At 39.3% G+C, this 19,181-nt stretch overlaps 1 protein-coding gene across 1 annotated transcript in view; it reads left to right on the forward strand.

The window, feature by feature from the left end:
- The window catches only part of CPA6 (carboxypeptidase A6), a 287,513-nt gene that overhangs the window by 228,536 nt on the left and 39,796 nt on the right, over positions 1-19,181 (forward strand). Inside the window, exon 6 of the mRNA XM_056111478.1 lies at positions 931-1,035. Coding sequence (XP_055967453.1) covers positions 931-1,035 — 105 coding nt within the window. The remainder of the gene's footprint in view (positions 1-930; positions 1,036-19,181) is intronic.

The raw sequence follows: 19,181 nt of genomic DNA on the forward strand, positions 1-19,181 counted from the left end.
GAACCTCCAGTGCCAAGTATACAGTCTGAAGTATTAATTGAATTAAATGGTTGAAGGAAAACTTAGAAACTCTGTGAATATGCTGTAATGATTTGAAACCAGGTCCTAAGGAAATATTGATATAATAGGATTGTAATAAAAATATATCCCTTGAATTCATAAATGAAGTTGAATTTTTGCATTTTGTATTGAAATAATATTTGACTTTGTAGGGCAGGAGAGATAGCATAACAGGTAAGGTGCTTGTCTTATATGCAGCAGACCTGGTTTGATCCTGCCATCTGCTATGGTCCCCAGTGCTGTGATAGCTGTGATCACTGAGCTCACAGCCAAGAGTAAGCCCTGAGCATTACCAGGTGTGACCCCAAAACAAAAATAAACTAAAAACAAACAAACAATCATGCAAAAACCTCACAGAAGACCCAGGTTCTGTCTCCAGCACCATATATGTCCCCTGAACCCAGGCAAGAGTAATCCCTGAGTGGAGAGCCAGGATTAAGTCCTGAGCACCACTGGGTATGACCCCCACCCAAAAAAAAGAATAAACAAGAGAGTAGTTTCTTGTGAATATTTGTTTCCTTGGGATTTTTTTTGAGACAGGGTGGCGGGGAGGCAGGGGTTGGGGTCATGAATTAGCCTTTAACTTAACATATTTTTTGTATTATAATATAGAAGCAACTCTATTTAAGGGACTGCTATTTTAATTTTTTTTCATTTCTTTATTTTGTAATTCGGGCAATGTATTTATTGCTTCTGTATTAACAAACCTGAACTTCTGAAATAAGTTGGAAATTTTTTAATTGCTATTATGGGTCACATAATAAATCAAATAATAATAAAGGATTATGCTGAAATCTTATTAAATTATCCTGGTCAAAAAATCTAAAACTAAAAGCTTGCATTGGTTACTGTTAATACATTTGTTTTCAGCTGGGCAGGAGATCTCGAGCTTACAAAAAAGCTGTGTGGATAGACTGTGGTATGCATGCAAGGGAATGGATTGGTCCTGCATTTTGCCAGTGGTTTGTAAAAGAAGTAAGTTAAACTATTTATATAATGTTTATTTCAATTAGTCCATGCTTCCTGTGTGTTTTTATCAGCTCAAGGGGGTGGGGGTGGGGACTGGGAATTTGAAGCCAGTAATACCTGGTGTAATAATAAAAACCTTGATTTTTGTGGGTTGCTTTAATGTTTATGAAGACTTCTTTTTTCCCTCATTTTTATTGATACATTGTGATTTACAATACTGTTAATGATAGAGTTTCAGGTATTTAGTGTTGCAACACCAAGCTCTTCACCACAGTGTCCATTTCCCTCCATTGTCTAACCACTTCCTCCTCCAGCTCTGGTCCCCCACTCTCACCCCAACAGGTAAGGTCATTTCTTAAAAGCCTACCTCCATTTATCCTCACTTTTACCCTCAGAGACTGGAATTACGAAGCCTGGTTATAAAAGAAGAATCTGAAGTCCAAAACATTTGAACAACTTATAACAAAGTAGGAACCAAAAATAGAAGTATACATGGCAAAAGGCTAAAAGTCAAATTTACATACAGCATTTATAGAGAAGTTTTTATACAATATCTCAGAATATTCACCATCTCTTAGCTGCTTCTTCAAACAATCTCACATGTACTTTAACAATGAATAGACTGAGAAACCAACTGTATTGTGCCTTCCAGCTGTGAGTCTATACTTTAAATACTAAAGAAAGACCTTTATTACCTGTGGATTTAATGTTCTCAATTTCAGTTCTTCTTGCTGACTAATTGTTGATAACTTAGAGTTCTAAATTTCTGAAAGCTGGCTGCTTTCCACATGCTCAGATGAGCCTCACCCATGAGTGAATCCACAGAAAATCCCAGGTATGCGGGACTTGTGACTGAAAACTCCAGGTTCAATGGAACCAGAAATGGCTTATCTTCCCCTATTTCCCATAGATTGGCAGTCACCCCCATAAACTGGTGCCATATAATCTCATCAACGAGCATGATCCGAGACTCAATAACAAAGCTCTTGGAAGAGAGCACAGAATGATATACCATAGCCATACCACCGGACCCTGCATCAGGCTGTTTCAATCAGGGCAACCCAAAGGAGGGTGGTCAGGCCCCTCCCCACCCCAAGGGACCCAACTGCTGCCACACTCATAGCTACTCTCCACATGCTTAGGCCGAGCCTCATCCATGAGTAAATCTATCCCTGGACATCTCATATTTTATACCACCAGTGTACCAAGAATAGCACACCACGTTTTACGGTGTTTAAAGTAGAATGCAACCAATCTTAGGGGGAAATACATTTATACAGATATAGATATAAGCACATAAGACTCAACCTTTAACATGTTACTAATCTCATAGGAGGGCCTAATGGCTCCTGAGTGAAGTACAACAATCTTCACACACTTACCTCTATGAAACCTTTTTTTGTGCCATTTTTAGTGAATTATTCATAACAAGCAACACAAAATAAATAATTTCAGTTCTGCTTTGAAGGGAGGGTTTAAACTTTGGGATAGAAAGTCCAAAATATGTTGGTGGGAAGGTGTAATGGTGGTGGGATTGGTGCCTGAATATTAAATGTAATCAAATATTGTGAACAACTTTATAAAAATTAAAATAAATTTAAAAATTCAAAATTAAAAAAATTAAAAATTTTTAAAAATCAACGGAAATAGTGTTACAGTCCGGAGAGATAAAGCAGAATTAATTATCTTGCATTCCACCATCCCTGGTTTGAATCTGTGGCACCAAATATGGTTCCCTAAACATCACCTAGAGTCACTCCTAAACTAAATAGACCCTTAGTACCATCAGTTTAGCCAAACCCACATTGCAAGAAAAGAAGATTAAAGATAGTTTTAGCAATTCCTTAAAAAATTAAACAGTCAGCATGTGATCCAAAAATTCTACTCCTGATGACAAGAATCTAAAGAATTGAAAGTATGTATATCTACTTCAGACTTGTACGTTAATGTTCACATTATTTGCAAGAACCAAACGTGGAAGCAACTCAGATGTCTATCAACTGACTAAAAGTGAGGTACATAATACTCTACAAAATAATGCAGCCACAAAAGAAAGTATGAGTACAAACCGAATCATGTCTAAGTAGCATAAGACACAAAAAAAAACACATACTGTATCATACCACTTGATCACTTGATCACTTGACTTCCCGTTAATCATCGAGTTGCTCGAGTGGGCGCCAGTAAGTCTCCATTTGTCCCTGTCACGTGCTAGTGTAGCCCAATGGTGTCTGTTCCTTCTAGGAACATGAAGAGCCTCAAACCGATCATTCAGGGTCTTGACAAAGTCTGATCATCTAGGTGGGCGGCCACGCAGTCTTTTGACATCTTGTGGAATCCAGTTGGTAACGGCTCTAGTCCAGCAGTTGTCTCCAAATCTCATTATGTGTCCAGCCCATTTGACTTTCGACGCCTTGGCCAACAAGACAGCATCCCTGATTCTTGACCGTTGACGTAGGTCGGAACTCCAGATCCTTTCTCTCATTTGAGTGAAGCGTGATACTCCAAGCATAGCTCTTTTGATTCCTCTTTGGGAGACCCGAATAGTGTTCTCGTCCTGTTTTCATAGGGCCAAGGTCTCTGAGGCGTATGATAATGTAGGAAGAACAGTGTAATCAAAGAGATGTGCCAGGAGCCAGAAGTTCTTCATCCTCTTAGCTATTTCCTCGACACTCTTGAAGGCATTCCAAGCCACTCTCCTCCTCCTGCGCAACTCAGGTGCCATGTCATTCGTCATGTTGACTTCTTGACCTAGGTACACATGACTGTTGCATTCGGAGATGATCATTCCATTGAGAGCAAATGGAACGTCAGGAACAAAGCTGTTTCTCATAAACATTGTCTTCGTGAGATTCAGCTGGAGTCCGACCTTTCCACACTCATGGTCGAAGTTGGTCAGCATTTGTGCCACTTGGCTAATGTTTGGTGTTATTAGAATGATGTCATCAGCAAAGCGGAGGTGGTCTAGTTGCCAACCATCTATCTTCACCCTCATTCCTTCCCATTCCAATATCACATGACATTCTTGAGGGTGGCACTGAAATTTCAGTGAAACAGTATCACCCTGCCGAACCCCTCTCTTGACATGAATGATCACTTCTTTGTAGAATGGTGAGATCCTGGTAGTGAATCCGTGATACAGCTCACGGAGGATCCTGATGTATTGAGTTTGAAAGCCCTGATTGGCTAGGGCTTCAATGACCACTTCTGTCTCAACAGAATCAAAAGCCTTCCTTTAATCAATGAACATTAGACAGAGTGGCATCTTGAAATCCCGAGAAACCTCAATGAGCTTGGTTATCGGGTGGATATGGTCAATCATGCCTAGTCCTTTTAAGAAACCTAGCTTGCTAGCATGGTTGTCCTTCATCTAGTGTTCTGCCAATCCTATTCAGGATGACTCGAGTGAACAGCTTGTAGATGACAGACAATGGACAGATCGGACAATAGTTGCCAGTGTCATGAATGTCTCCCTTCTTGTACAGTAGTAGTACAGTCCTGCTGGTTTCCCATTGGTTCGGAACCTTGCATTCAGACAGGTAGCGTGTGAAGAGCCGAGCCAGCATATTTGTTAGAGTCTCTTTTAGCTAGCACCCTTCGGGCTCCTTGAACCTGAATGGCTGCTTTGCCGAGCTCTGGGAATTTTTCAGCAATGATTTGTTTAACCGTGGTTTTTTCATTGGGGTTGTTTCCCTGAGCTTCTGGTACTCCAATGATTCTAATGTTGTTTCTCTTGGAATCATCTCCTAGGACTCTGATTCTTTCTAGAGCTATTTTGAGGTCCCTTGCCATTGTTTGTTTTTGCCTGTTGGCTTGGTGCAGCTGATCTTCCAACTCACTGATTCTGTCTTCAGCTGCGGTCATTCTACAGTTGAGGGCACAAACTGAATTTTTTATTTCATCTATGGAATCTTTAATTCATGACATTTATGTGAGTAGCTTTCCAATTTCTGCTCTCATTTCTTCCTGGATTTTCTCGATTGTCCGATCCATTGTTTCTTTCATATCCTTCTTCAATTTACTAGATATCTGCCTGACTGTTTCATTGAGTTCATTGAACATCTTCATGACTTCATATCTGAATTCTTTGTCAGAGAGGTCCTTTAGATGAGCAGCACCTACAGAGACATCTGGACTCTTTTCATTGTCCTCCCCAAGTGGTGGGGATTTGCGTTGTTTCTTCATGCTGGTGTGTAGGTATGTAGGTATGGGGACTAGGTTTCTTGGTATGACTTGGTATGACCTGCGGTCGCGTGAGCATTGGCCTGCCAAAAATTAAGCCATGCCCACTTCTACAGAAGCCTCGCCTATTTCTGAAAAGGCCACGCCCCCACCAATACCTGATGTGTGTGGGGAAAGTAAAGGCTGGGTGTGGAAGAAGACTAGCACAGCTTGGGGGATGAAGAGGAAGAGGCAGAGGCTCGGGGCTGCTTTTTTCCCAAGGTCCGAGAGGTTGCCTGCGGGGCTTGCAGGGAGAAATCCAAGTCCTGGGTTCGAATACCGGTGGATAAACTGACCTGGGTGGGGGAGAAGACCAGCACAGCTTGGGGGATGAAGAGGAAGAGGCAGAGGTTCAGGGCTGCTTTTCTCCCCCGAGCCAGCGTATTGATGAGTATTGACAGCAGGTTCTTCAGGTGTTCGGGACTGACCTTGACTGGGCCAGGTGCTGTTCGTTTCTTTACCAAGGAGATGGCGTGTCAGATTTCGGAAGAAAGAACAACATATCCATTCTGCAGAATTTGGTATGTGGCAGGTGGACGTGGCTATCAAAGTGATCTGAATAGAAGTCATGGATAATCTTCTCCAATGCCCTTCTGGAAGATGTGATAGATCCATCAGGACATCGGAGGGCAGTCATCTTGGTCTTCTAGTTGGCAAAGAACAAGCAGGCATTACGAATGCTTTTCCTGGCTTCTGCTGCATCTACCAGCACTGTTGCTCTTCTCTCTTTGAGGTCTTCCTTGATCACATCTCTGCACTGCTTTGCAAACTTGTGGTTGCCTGAGGCATGCGCCAAACCACATTGGCGAATAAGCTCAGGAGTTTTTGAAGACAAGCGTTATTTTGTGGCTATCTCTCTCTTGGCGTTCCTTGCACAATCATGGAGGTGCTGAACCAGTCAATCATATTCCTCGCCAATATTGTCAATGACGTCATCTTCCCATGTTGCTGCAATAGTGCCAAAGAGCTCCCAGTTGGTGGTCATTCTGGGAGTTCTCTTCTTAAACTTTGCAGCCCTTTCTCCCCACTCTGTGAAGTAGAATTTTGCACGAAAGAGACAGTGGTCCAATCCCGTTTGGAATTTTGGGACAACAGTGACATCGGTCAGGCAAAACCGTCAATTGAATATGATGTGTTCAATTTTGTTGTGGAACCGTCCACCGGGAGAGTCCCATGTCCAACATTTAGATTCGGCCTTCTGGAACTGTGAGTTACCATGGATGGTCTTGGTCGACATGATGAACTCAGATAGTCTCTCACCCTGTTCGTTCCATTCTAGGCCGTGGTTCCTGATGTCAAGTTCTTCGGCTGATCTTCTCGGTCCTATCTTGTCATTAAAATCACTCACAATGATCTTGTAGAAGGTGTGGTCTTCTTTATAGAATTTCTCCAGCTCCATGTAGAACTTCTCAGTTTCTCCTTCATCATGATTGGATGTTGGTGCGTAGACATCAAAGATAGAAACTGCCAGCAGTGGGCCACATCTATTCAAGTGTAAACATCCAATTTGGGACGCTGGGGCTGAGACTCACGCATGACTGAAGCCCCACAGAGCAAGATAATTGGAACTCTGAGACATTGGACTCCGAGACATTGGACTCCAGGCTCAACGGACCCAGGGACAGAGATCCTCTGCCTGCTCCCACTAACCACAGGTGACCAAGGGATTAAAACCAGGAGCCCCACCCTACCCTGCCCTGTCTGCTCCCACCAACCACTTTCAACCCAGGCTCTGGATTATGCACAGAAGATCCACCCTACCCCTATCAGTACAGGATAAATACGTCACCGGCAGACCTCCACTACCTCCACTACCTCCACTAGCCAGCTGCTGCCACGCTCCAGAACACTTTGCAACCGCGTGACACATTATAACACAATACCTATCTTCTAGGATTGCCACACCATATTTGATAGGGCTAAAATATGGTTTGAACCATGGGAACACCTACAAGGGCGATTAGCGGCCGCCCCAAAAGCCTTTATCCCTCTCGGAGAGCCTGACAAGCTACCAAGAGTATTCCGCCCACAAGGCAGAGCCTGGCAAGCTATCCGTTGTGTATTTGATATGCCAAAACCAGTAATTACAATGAGTCTCATCCCCCAGACCCTGAAGGAGTCACCAATATGGCAGCATTGAGAAGGATGAGGAAGGAGAGACTGATAAAATCTCAAGGCCGAACTAGGCTGCCAAAACGAAGAAAGACAAAAATGATTGTCTGTACTTTCAATGTACATATACTGGCATCAGATGCACCTGATGGTACAAGCGTGAAAGACCAAGTACGACATCGTTGGTCTGACCAAGACAAGAAGGTATCAATCACATCACGTTGTTTTCGACACTGGAGAAAAACTGTTCCTTGGAACATGCGATAAAAGAGGCGTAGGAGGCGTCGGCATCTTTATCAACACGAACTTAGCCATGAGCATTGATTCATTCGAATGCCTAACAACCCAGTATCATACCTCACATATGATACATTCGCTGTAGAAAATAAGTTAGTGATCATTAAGAAATATGAGGAAAGGGAAATTGTGAGTGACTACTAACAAGTACAGTGTTATTTGAGCAAGTGAAGGAAATATTCTAGAATTAGTTGCACATCTTAGTTATACTCAAAATCTCTGGTATATAGAACTGATCTCACCAGCGGAATGGGAGGGGTCATTGAAAGGGGTCACTCTGGTTGGTGTAGTGCAGGGATGTTTTATGCATAAAACTTTCACAACATTATAAGTCATGTTGCCTAAAATTTTTTAAATTAAAAATTCTTTAAATTTTTTATTCTTGTCCCCATTTCAGGAAGTAATTGAGAGGTTTTTTTCAAGCCTTGATCAAATATCTAATGAGAAATTAAAAGAATAATTTGTTATTAATTAGATAATGAAAACAGCCTGTCTGACTTTATTATCATCCCAAACTACAATATTCAAGTTGTTTCCTACCAGCTGCTTAGTACCTTTCACTCCTATATAGTCTTATATTCTTTGCACTTCCCAAGGATTAAAGTCTCTTCTCGAATCCTCTGAATTCTCTAATTTGGTTTTTTCTCCTCTTTAACTCAATATATAATGCCTTTTTAAAAAATCAACTTCAGGTCATATCCAGCAGTGCTCAGGTATTACTCCTGGCTTTATGATCCAGGGACCAAGCAGTGAAAAAGATCAAATCATCTCTAATATTCAATGCGTGGGCTCCAGCTTCTTAATCAATCTCCCCATCCCTGAGTAAATAATATTTTATACATATCAGGATCTATAATGTTTGTTTCGTTGAAATAAAAATCCATACAATCCATTGTATTCCATTATATAATAATTGAGAATATCTATGCATTGTTTATATATTGACACAGTACTCAATTTGCATGGTGGTTAGGTTTTTCAAAGAGATCATGAAAGCTAAAATCATTAAAATCTACCCTAGTTATCAATGAGGGAAATTGTGCTTGTTATGTATTTTTGCCAAAATATTAAAAACTCTTTGACACTGTTATTTTTTAAAATAAGAAAATGGGGTCTGAAGAGAGTGCAGCCAGGCAGATGTTTGCCTTGCACACAGCAAACCAGGCTCAATCCCAGGTAACTTCGTGTGGTCCCACAAGTACTCCAGGAGTGATCCCTGAGCACTGAAAAAAAAAGTAGCCTATGAAATCAAAGGAAAAAATAAGAGAGGGGAAATGGAAAAATAAATTTGATTTATTGCTCTGAAATTTACATGAGAAATGTTGACAATTAAAAAATATTATTTCTGGGCACTGGTGGAGCGATGGGTACTTGATCATTGTATAACTGAAACCCAAGCACAAAAATTTATAAGTCTATAACTGTACCCCATGGTGTTTCACTAATAAAAAAAATAAAATAAAATAAATTAAAAAATATTATTTCTTTACAAGAATTCTTGGCACAAATAGTTTGAATAGTGCTTGCTGTCTTCTTTTTATATAATTCATATGAAATAAGCATCTGTTTTTATACCTTGGCAAATTATCATTCTCCTTCCTTAGTTTGGATGAACTTTCAATATTTTTCCCTTTGCATTTCCAATGTTGTAATATATTTACAAGAATTTCTTTAATGTGAAATGTTGGCAGCATCATTTCTTCTGGATTATCTTCTTCCTTTATAGTACACTTTCTCGTTTATGTCAGAAAGTTTGTCTTCACCAAGCATCTCTGACTGCATACCTACAACTGAGTGGCAATGATGGAAGTGACAATATTCTTGGGGCTAGTACTTCTATAATGTCATTTATATTTGATTCATATTTTATCTTCAGCATTATCACTTCTCATTGCCTTCTTGCACTTCCATCTCTGTTAGCCAATTCTTTTGGATCACCATCCATGTAAGTTAATCAAACACCATGTAAGCTTGTCACTAGGAGACAAAAGAAACAACAAAGCTTCACAATTTTCAATGTGAGAATTGGACAATAGATACGCAATGGCCAGTAGGCCGCCTACAGACTCTTAAAGACATGGAATAATTGGTAGTAGATTCCTCTGTGCTTCTACTATTAACATAGTCATTTATAAACTAAAGTTCTAAGTAGTGGTAATTGCCCTTGAGGGCTGCTCTTAACAATGGGTCAGAATTGGGCAAAGAGAAAACTCCTAAACTTATTTTTGGTGAATTTGAATCTTGCTACTAAGTTTGTCCTGGCCTTTACTCTGTTGGTCCTAAGTAAAAACAACCAACATTGTCAGCATAAAAGTTCTAGAAATGTGAAGCAGTCTCTCTTAGGAAAAAGAAAGGTGGAAACACATCTAATAGTATATTCTCCCTAGAGACAAAAATATTTCAAATATTTGTTATCATCTCTGATTAACAAATGCAGATTAATAAACAGCACTCTTCAAACTTCTCCTGCCCTGTTAGATTAATGAGTCTCTGGGTGATTTGGTTCTACATATAAATTAAGTACAAAGATAACAAGAATTTACAAGCTCAGCATATAATTTTCCAGTATAGTTCTTCATTCACAAAGCTCTTGCTCACGTTGCATTTAAAATATTGTTTCCACTTTGTATATAACAAGCTTCTCATAGTATGAAGGTCAAAAAGAAATTTTGGTTAAAATTTCCTCCTTAAAGTATCCTAAAACCTCCCTTCTGCTGTATTTAATTCTCCTGGAGTTGAATTTTAAATATCTTTATGGTCAAGATGCACCTATTTTGATGCTAGACAATTTTATTCCACTCTAGTCCAAATGAGGGTATTCTTCAGCACGATCTTCCTTTGACCAACACTATTTCTCTGGGTTGCCTTTCATTGAACATGGGTCTATTCTTTAGAAACCCTTTATCATCTTAGTAGATGGTAAGCACCACAAATACATTCACTCTTTGTCTTTAACTTTAGAAATGTCCTTACCTAATAGTAAACATACTATTTTATATCAGAAGTTCATTCTCAAAGGAAAAAAATGCATCTTTTATTGTAAAGTCAAAATTCACTTTTAAATACACTAATGCGGAAGGTGAGTGTAGTTCCTTAAGACTGCCACACTGAGGCGTGTAGTGCATTGTCTGTGACTTTGCAGATCATGACCACATTCTAAATCCTCCATATAAGCAACAGCCATTGTCAAGTAATTAGACGTGTAAAGCCCAGATGGAACTTGATTAGTGGGTTCCTATTTTCTGTGTGTATAGGTGGTATGAACCGATTGCTAAGAAAAGTTCTGCACATTAGAAAAATAGTAAAACCCTTTGTTCTTTATGGTTACCACGCGTCAGTTATGGGATGCACAAGGTCACAGGGTCACCTCTTTTCCTAGAAACTCCAACTAATCCACAAAACAACAAGTGGACTGAAAACATACATGTATAGGGTTTCTCGGTCACCTAATTCAGTATTTAACAGTCATTGCATTGTGATATTTCTTGTTATGTCTGACTGAATGGAGAATGGACACAGTTCCAGGATAGAATACTAGAAAAAATTTCCTTATGTAATATATTACTTGTTGATGACCTTAAAATACAGAAAAATGATAAGTTTAGAACAAAAAGTGACAAATATGAAAGAACAATGTGAGTTTTTTAGTACAATACTCAGCGACTCCATAACCTGGAAAAAAATAGCAAGAATAAAGATGATATAACAACATAACCAATGAACTTGCTCTAATAAACACATACAGGATGCATACCTAATAATTAGAGGGTGGAAATTCTCTTCAAAGAATTGGCACACTTGCAAAATTTACTGTTAGGACAAAAGCAAGTTTAATAAATGCCCAAAAATCTATATCACAGAAATCATGTTTTATTCTAATGTAATTAGAAATTATTAAAATGTAACATAAAAGAAAACACATATTTTTAAAACATTTATAAATAACCAATATTTTAAAGAATTAGGGTAATTTTTAATGTTTAAAACTGAATAGAAAAAGAAATTATATATATAAACAGAAAACAATAATAAAGAGAAATTTGCCATTCTCAATTGTTATTTTAAGAAAAACTAAGGACCTTAAATTAATAAACTAATATTTCAACTAAAGAAAAAGGAAAATAAAAAGAGAGTCAATAGAGGAATAAAGAGCAGAAATCAATAAAACAGAAAGCAAAGATCTTCTTCCCTATTATATCCTTCTTTTATATTTAATTCATTTCTGTTCTATACCTATATTGTTTACTCTCCAAACAAAATAGAGTAATAAACTCATGAAAACCAAACCAGAATTTGACAAAACAAGAAAGGAAATTATAGGTCTATCTCACTCAGAAAGATAAATGTAAATATTAGCAGCCTGAATCTAGCCCATATATCAAACATACATATAATAACTGAATGAGCTTATCCTAAGAATATAAAAATGATCTACAGATAGAAATTGCTTATTTAAATTATCACAAGCCTCGGGACTAGGTCAAAGAACTGAAGTACAAACTTACTATGCAGCAGGTCCTGGGTTTGATCCCTGACTCCTGATGGCCTCTCAAACATCAACAGGAAGGCCTTCTCCTAAATTATCATAGTTGTTAATTTATGAATAAAAATTCTCTTCTGAAATTTAACAGACAGTAATGACAAGTTACTCAGCAACTTATTGTAGAATATTGCGCACTGTGTTCAACCTTGATTTCAAAGTTAATCTGAAAGGAGAGGGATCAAAATAAACCAAGACAACAGAGAGACATACCATTTTATGTAATTCCTGATTTGGCTTTAGTTGATGAATATAAACAAAAGTGCATGTGAGCAATACTTCTCTCAGATGGAAACATGACATTTGACAAGGCAGTACACTAATTCACTAGAAAAAAGATGAACAATACAAATGAGTACAGTAATGCAATTGGTTTTCCATAATGAAAAATCAAATAAATTTACAAATACAAATCTCTCATTACATAAATATATAATTTCTTGAAGAAATAAAGCTCACTTCTATTTCTGAAAATAAAGAAAACTGGCCTAAAAACATTAGGAGGAGACACAGGGGTTACCTCGATTTTTATTATCCTAAGGCAGAATTGGATTCTTAAACAAAGTTATACATTTATGATACTAAAATTTAAAGTTATGTGCAAGAGCATATAAAAAGAGGAATAAGCTGTAGAGAAAATGATGTTCATGATGCTTATACCAAACAAAAGATTAAAATCCAGAATATAAGAAAAAATTAATGGGCAAAAATGTAAGTAAATCATTTAAAAAATAGCTTCTAATTACATTTTTTTTTCTTTCTGGGTCACACCCGGCAATGCTCAGGGGTTACTCCTGGCTCTGCACTCAGGAGTCACTCCTGGTGGTGCCCGGGGAACCACATGGGATGCTGGGAATGGAACCCGGGTCGGCCGCATGCAAGGCAAATGCCCTACATGCTGTGCTATTGCTCCAGCCCCATCATTACATTAAAAAAAAATTGTCAATGTTTCAGGGATGGCTCAGTGGCAAAAATACCAGCTAGCACCTGCCTAGCGAACCTGAGAACATGAGTTTAATCTGTGCTGCCACCCACATGCATGGCAAGTTGTGATCCTAAATCTCTGATGTTTGGAATCCCCAGCACTTCAACAGAGTATGCAGCCTGTGGCACACAGTGTAGCCAAGTGAGTGTGAACATTGCAACCAACATGTTCAATAAACATCTCAACAAAAGATGTGAGAATGTGGCAGCCAGGAGTGTGACCCCCAATACACCTTAAGCACCACAACTAAAGGGTGCAACAGCACTTCAGTCCAGAGTGTGAGTAAAGTAACCAGATTGTTAACCCTCGGCAAGTACCACAAACAAATGTACAAGCTGAATGACCCTGATATTTGAAAACCCTGGCCATCAAAACAACATAACAATGAAGAGTATGGGGATTTAAAAGATAGTTAACTGCAGAATATAATTTAACAATGACATGGTTCGATTAAAATTTACATTGCATATTAAACTGGAGCGATAGCACAGCGGGTAGGGCGTTCGCCTTACAAGCGGCCAACATGGCCAACCCGAGTTCGATTCCTCCGCCCCTCTCAGACAGCCCGGCAAGCTACCGAGAGTATTCGATATGCCAGACACAGTAACAACAAAGTCTCCAATGGAGACGTTACTGGACCCGCTCGAGCAAATCGACGATCAACGGGAGGGCCTTTACCTTTACCTTTACATTAAACAAGGATGTTTATTTAAAATAATATTTTTAAATAAATATTTAGGTATAAACAAATATTTTTTAATATTGAAAAGTAAAATATTCAAAAGAGATATTTTAAAATAAATAAGGATATTAGGTTAATTTTTTTAGCTATTAAGTATAATTTGTAATCAGGAAACATGAAGCGAATCAACGAAACACAACCTTATACTTAATAACAGTTTTTAATTAAAAACCTACCATTAACAAGCACTGATGATGTTGTAAGGTGAACTCTCACTACAGAGTATTTTTTGGTTTAGAGAAAAATGTCAATATTTAGTAAAGGTGAAAACATTTAGGTTCATGACCCAAGCAATGTTCTCAATTATATGAAACAGAGAAGCTTTTACAGATGTCCAGTAGGAAGTTTTGAAAAGAATATTTATTGCAAAATTGTAACAGTGAATATCTGAAGCAACTTGACTGCCAAATAACAAAATAAGGGAGTAATATACCAATTTATAATGATATTATAGCAATAAAAATGAATAAAGCAGTAACTTGTCAAAAATGTAACAGTGGAGATGAAAGCAAATTACACATCATAATCTTTTGCATAACTGTCAAGACATTCATGAAATATTATTTATAATGAACAACATATGTGCATGGTTGGGGCTGTAGTCGGATTTGGGCCACACCCAGGGGTACTCAGGGCTTACTCCTGCTCTGTACTCAGGGGTCACTCCTGGCAGGGCTTAGGGGACCATACGGGATGCTGGAGACTAAACCCAGGTCAGTAGTGTTTAAGGTAAGTGCCCACTATACTATTTCTTTGGCCCCCAAATATGCATGCTTTATGTTGGTAAGTGTAAGATAACATTGGTTTGCCCTTTATGCCTTGCCACAGGGAGCTTAGGTTTATTGAGTTACTCCCATCACAGTGCTCCAATTCCTCTGTGTTTATTTGTAACCTCTTTCTTTGAGCTTCCCCAAACGGTCAATTTCCTTTATCTTCTGATCAGACTCTGTTGCTCGAGGGGGCCCAGTAACGTCTCCATTGGAGACTTTGTTGTTACTGTGTTTGGCATATCGAATACATCACGGGGAGCTTGCCAGGCTCTGCCCCAAGGGCGAGATACTCTCGGTAGCTTGCTGGGCTCTCTGAGAGGGGCGGAGGAATCGAACTCGGGTCGGCCATGTTGGCTGCGTGCAAGGCAAACACCCTACCGCCCTACCACTGTTCTATCGCTCCAGCCCAGACTCTGTTAACTTGTAAATATTGCTTTTCTCTTCTCCTTAAGTCCTTTGCATAGTTAATTCAGAGCAATGTCCTTTTTGTATGGACACAGGAAGACAGTTAATTCTATGCTTTTGTAACTTGGAAGTTAACTGACTGAATATTCACCCCTCCGCCCCTCTCAGAGAGCCCGGCAAGCTACCGAGAGTATTCGATATGCCAGACACAGTAACAACAAAGTCTCCAATGGAGACGTTACTGGGCCCGCTCGAGCAAATCGATGATCAACGGGAGGGCCTTTACCTTTTTACCTTTTATTCACCCCTGGGCATCTGTTCTCTTGACTTAAGCCTCAGTTACCCTTAGTTCCTAGCACCCCAAAAGCAGAGTCCTGGCAAGGGACTTGAAGGACCCAAGGTAAGCAGTGAGCTCCCTCGCATTGAAATGGGCCAGGCTAAAGTACCATAATACTTAACTATAAGTTAAGAGCATGATCATGGACAAATTCTGTCATGATCCCAAAAGTACAACTAGATTAGGACCCTGCCAAGGTTAGGAAAGATGAATTTGGCCTGAGCACTATAGTCTGAGATCTATAGCAAGATGTCCCCAGGAAAACCACCCTACAAGCCCAATAAGCTTAATATATCTCTTACTGTGTCCATACAAAATAACTAATAAAAAGTAGAATTACCTGTAACACGCTGTCCTCCCGTTGTTCATCGATTCACTCGAGCGGGCCCACTAACGTCTCCTTTTTTTTGAGACTTGTTACTGTGTTTGGCATATTGAATACATCACGGGTAGCTTGCCAGGCTTTGCCGTGCGGGCGAGATACTCTCAGTAGCTTGCCGGTCTCTCTGAGAGGGGCGTAGGAATTGAACCCAGCTCTGTCGGACTGGCTGTGCGCAAGGCAACCGCCCTACCCTATAGCTCCAGCCCAAGAAGTAGAATTAAGATGTTAATTAGATTATTGGGCTCAAGAGAGGAGAAACACCCCTAGGTGGTATTTCCACCCTTAAGCCTAATTAGGAAGGGCTTCTGATATGTTGATTGTGCTACCAAAGGGGTATCTATCCGCAGTGGGGGAGTTGGTGAGAGAATAGAGAGAGACCAGGCTGCGAGAGGGAGCATGGGAGAGATGAATGGGAGAGACGGAAAGAGACGGAAATGAGGGGCAGCATGAGTCTAGAATGAGAGGCTCAGAGAGACTAGAACAGGCATGTGGGGAGAATGGAATAAATGGCAACTGATCACCAACCAGCTTGGCCCTCGTTTCCTCTTTCATCCTCCCATGGCATTAGCTGTCCCGGGTGGGGAAGTGGCCCGAAACCACTGAACACAGGCCGCGAGAGAGAGCCACGGGGCTTCCCTAGCCGCCCAGTGATTACACACGTCAGGATATGAAAAAAAGTGAACCCTGATACTTTATTGATAGGATTGTAAATTAATACCACCAGTATGGAAAACAATATAAGATTTTCTTTAAAAAATTAAAAATAAAACTAACAAATCATTTAGCAGTTCCATTTCTGCGTACTTATCCAAAACTCTATTTGGGGGGATAAACATATAAATATATGTAAACATATTTTTTAAAATATCTCTTGGAACTGAGATGGTACAAGGGTTAAGACCCTTGGTTTTGCATGCTACTGATCCAAGTTTGACCCCTGCCACCACCAATGGTCTCCAGAACATAGTCAAGAATCATCCTTGAGCACAGAGCCATAAATCAACCCTGTGCACTACCAAGTGTAGCCCCAAACCCCAGAATAAGCAAGTAAATAAATAGTAAAAGACATTTTTAGCCTTGTTCATTACACCATTATTTACATCTCCAAGATAAAGACAGAACTTAAGTACACACTGATGAATAAATGAATAAAGAAGAATGTATATGTGGACTAGGAAGATAAGTCAGAGGGTTAGAGCATGTGCCTTGCTTGCTGGCATCCTGGTTTTGATCCCTGGCACCATTTGACCCTGCAAGCACCTTGGGAGCAACTTTCAAGGAACATTTTGATTGATGTAATACCAAGTGAGCTATTTCTTAGGAAAGAGGGAGTAATGTGTCAAAATATATTGATACATAATTGACCAATATGTTCTAAAAGGACTTCTGGGCGAGGGGCTGAAATGTTGAGCTTTCCCCAGGTTGTTCTGACTGAGAGAATAGTTGTTGGTGCCTATAATTTGAGAAAGGCAAAATATCAGGATAGTTGAATTTTATCTTTATTCTGTTAAAAAAGGGGTGAGTTTGTATGTGTATATGTGAGTGTGTAATAGATTCTCGATTGAATGTTATAAATTCCAGTTTGATCTTCTATAACAAACTGTTTTCTGATGACAACAAAGGAGAAAAAGTTGTTGATTCCATTTTTCAACAGACATATGTTTTTTTCTGAATGACTCCTCCACAGAATAGAGTGGACCTATTTCTGACTCTAGTCCATGCAAGAATTTTGCATTTCTTTCATTCTGTCAGACCATGTAAGGGTGTTCTAAATTGAAATTTTATTTTTCATATGGCATTATTATGTTGTACACCTGGATGTTATATAACAATTATACTTCAACTAATAAAAAACAATATCATGTATGGGAATAATAATGTCAGATTTAGGATAGTGATTACCCGGTAGAGGGAAGAAAAACAAGATTTTAGAGATTAAGGGTGCTTTGTTTTTATCTGCAATTTTATCTATTTTTAAATATTTGAGAAATGCACAAGATATAATTGATGCACTCACATGTTTAATTTTTCTGTTTTTTGTTATTTACTTAAAATGTATTTTATTTTTTAAAGGTTAGCGATATCCTTTTAAATACAAAAACATGACTTTCATTTCAATTAGAAGAGAAGACAGGATAAAATGTGGTAAAGTAAGAAATTTCTATGCACATCTCTAACATATTCTAGCACTTAAGTGCTAACTGGATCCCTGCTTTAAAAAGGTGAGACTTGCCCAGTTTGGACTGAGACAAATGAGCTAAGTCCCAAATGCCAGGAGAGGAGGGAGGGAAATTACCATGACATTTACCTACTTGAAAGTTTCCTGACTTGTTTCCAGCTCCTTTTGCGTGCCTTCATTCTTTCTCTCTAGAGAACGGCTTAGAAAGCTACAGATGCCTATTTTTAAGGGAGAATATAACAAACCACATAAGGTGGTCTCAGTCATCTCCTGAAGGAGACTTCTCCAAGCATTGAGGAACTTCCATTTTTTTAGAAGAAAGCAAACTTTTGTATCTACATTTGATCTTATACCAGAGATTTTCCTCTAGTTGAGACATTAGGCAATTCAAGCCTATTTTAGCAACAAATTATTCTTGAGCCTTAAAGGAGAAGTATAGAGACTCAATATAAATCTCTCAGAAGAGGGGATGGAGAGATAGCACAGTGGGTAAGGTGTTTGCCTTGCACGTAGCCGACCTGGGTTCAATTCTCAGCATCCCATATGGTCCCCTGAGCACCGCCAGGAGTGATTCCTGAGTGCAGAGCCAGGTGTGACCCAAAAAGAAAAAAAAACTCTCAGAAGAGAGCATAAAACAATATCCCATAGCCATGCCACCGGACCCTGTCAGGCTGTTTTATTAGGGGCACCCTGGAGGGGAGTAGGTGAGGCCCCTTTCCACCCCAAGGGACCCAGCCTCAGCAACCAAAACCTCCAGAACTCAACTGCTACCTCACTCGCAGCCACTCTCCACATACTTGGACCGAATCTCACCCATGAGTAAACCTATCCCTGGACATCTCATATTTTAAACCACCAATATAACAAGAGTAGCACACCATGTTTGATGGTGTTTAAAGTAGAAGGCAACCAATCTTAGGGGAAATATATTTATACAGATATAGATATAAGCATACAAGTTTCAACCTTGAACAACATGTTACTAATCTCTTATAGAAAGGCTTAATGGCTCCTGGGTGAAATTCAATAATATTCACACACTTTCCTCTAAGAAACTTTTTGGTGTCATTTTTAGTGAATTATTCATAACAAGCAATACAAAATAAATATTTCAGTTCTGCTTTGGGGGCAGGGTTTGTGGTTAAGGATAAAAACATCCAAAATATGGTGGTGGAAAGGTGT

This window comes from Sorex fumeus, unplaced genomic scaffold, assembly GCF_029834395.1.
Source record: "Sorex fumeus unplaced genomic scaffold, SorFum_2.1 ptg000002l, whole genome shotgun sequence".
Classification (NCBI taxonomy): Eukaryota; Metazoa; Chordata; class Mammalia; order Eulipotyphla; family Soricidae; genus Sorex; species Sorex fumeus.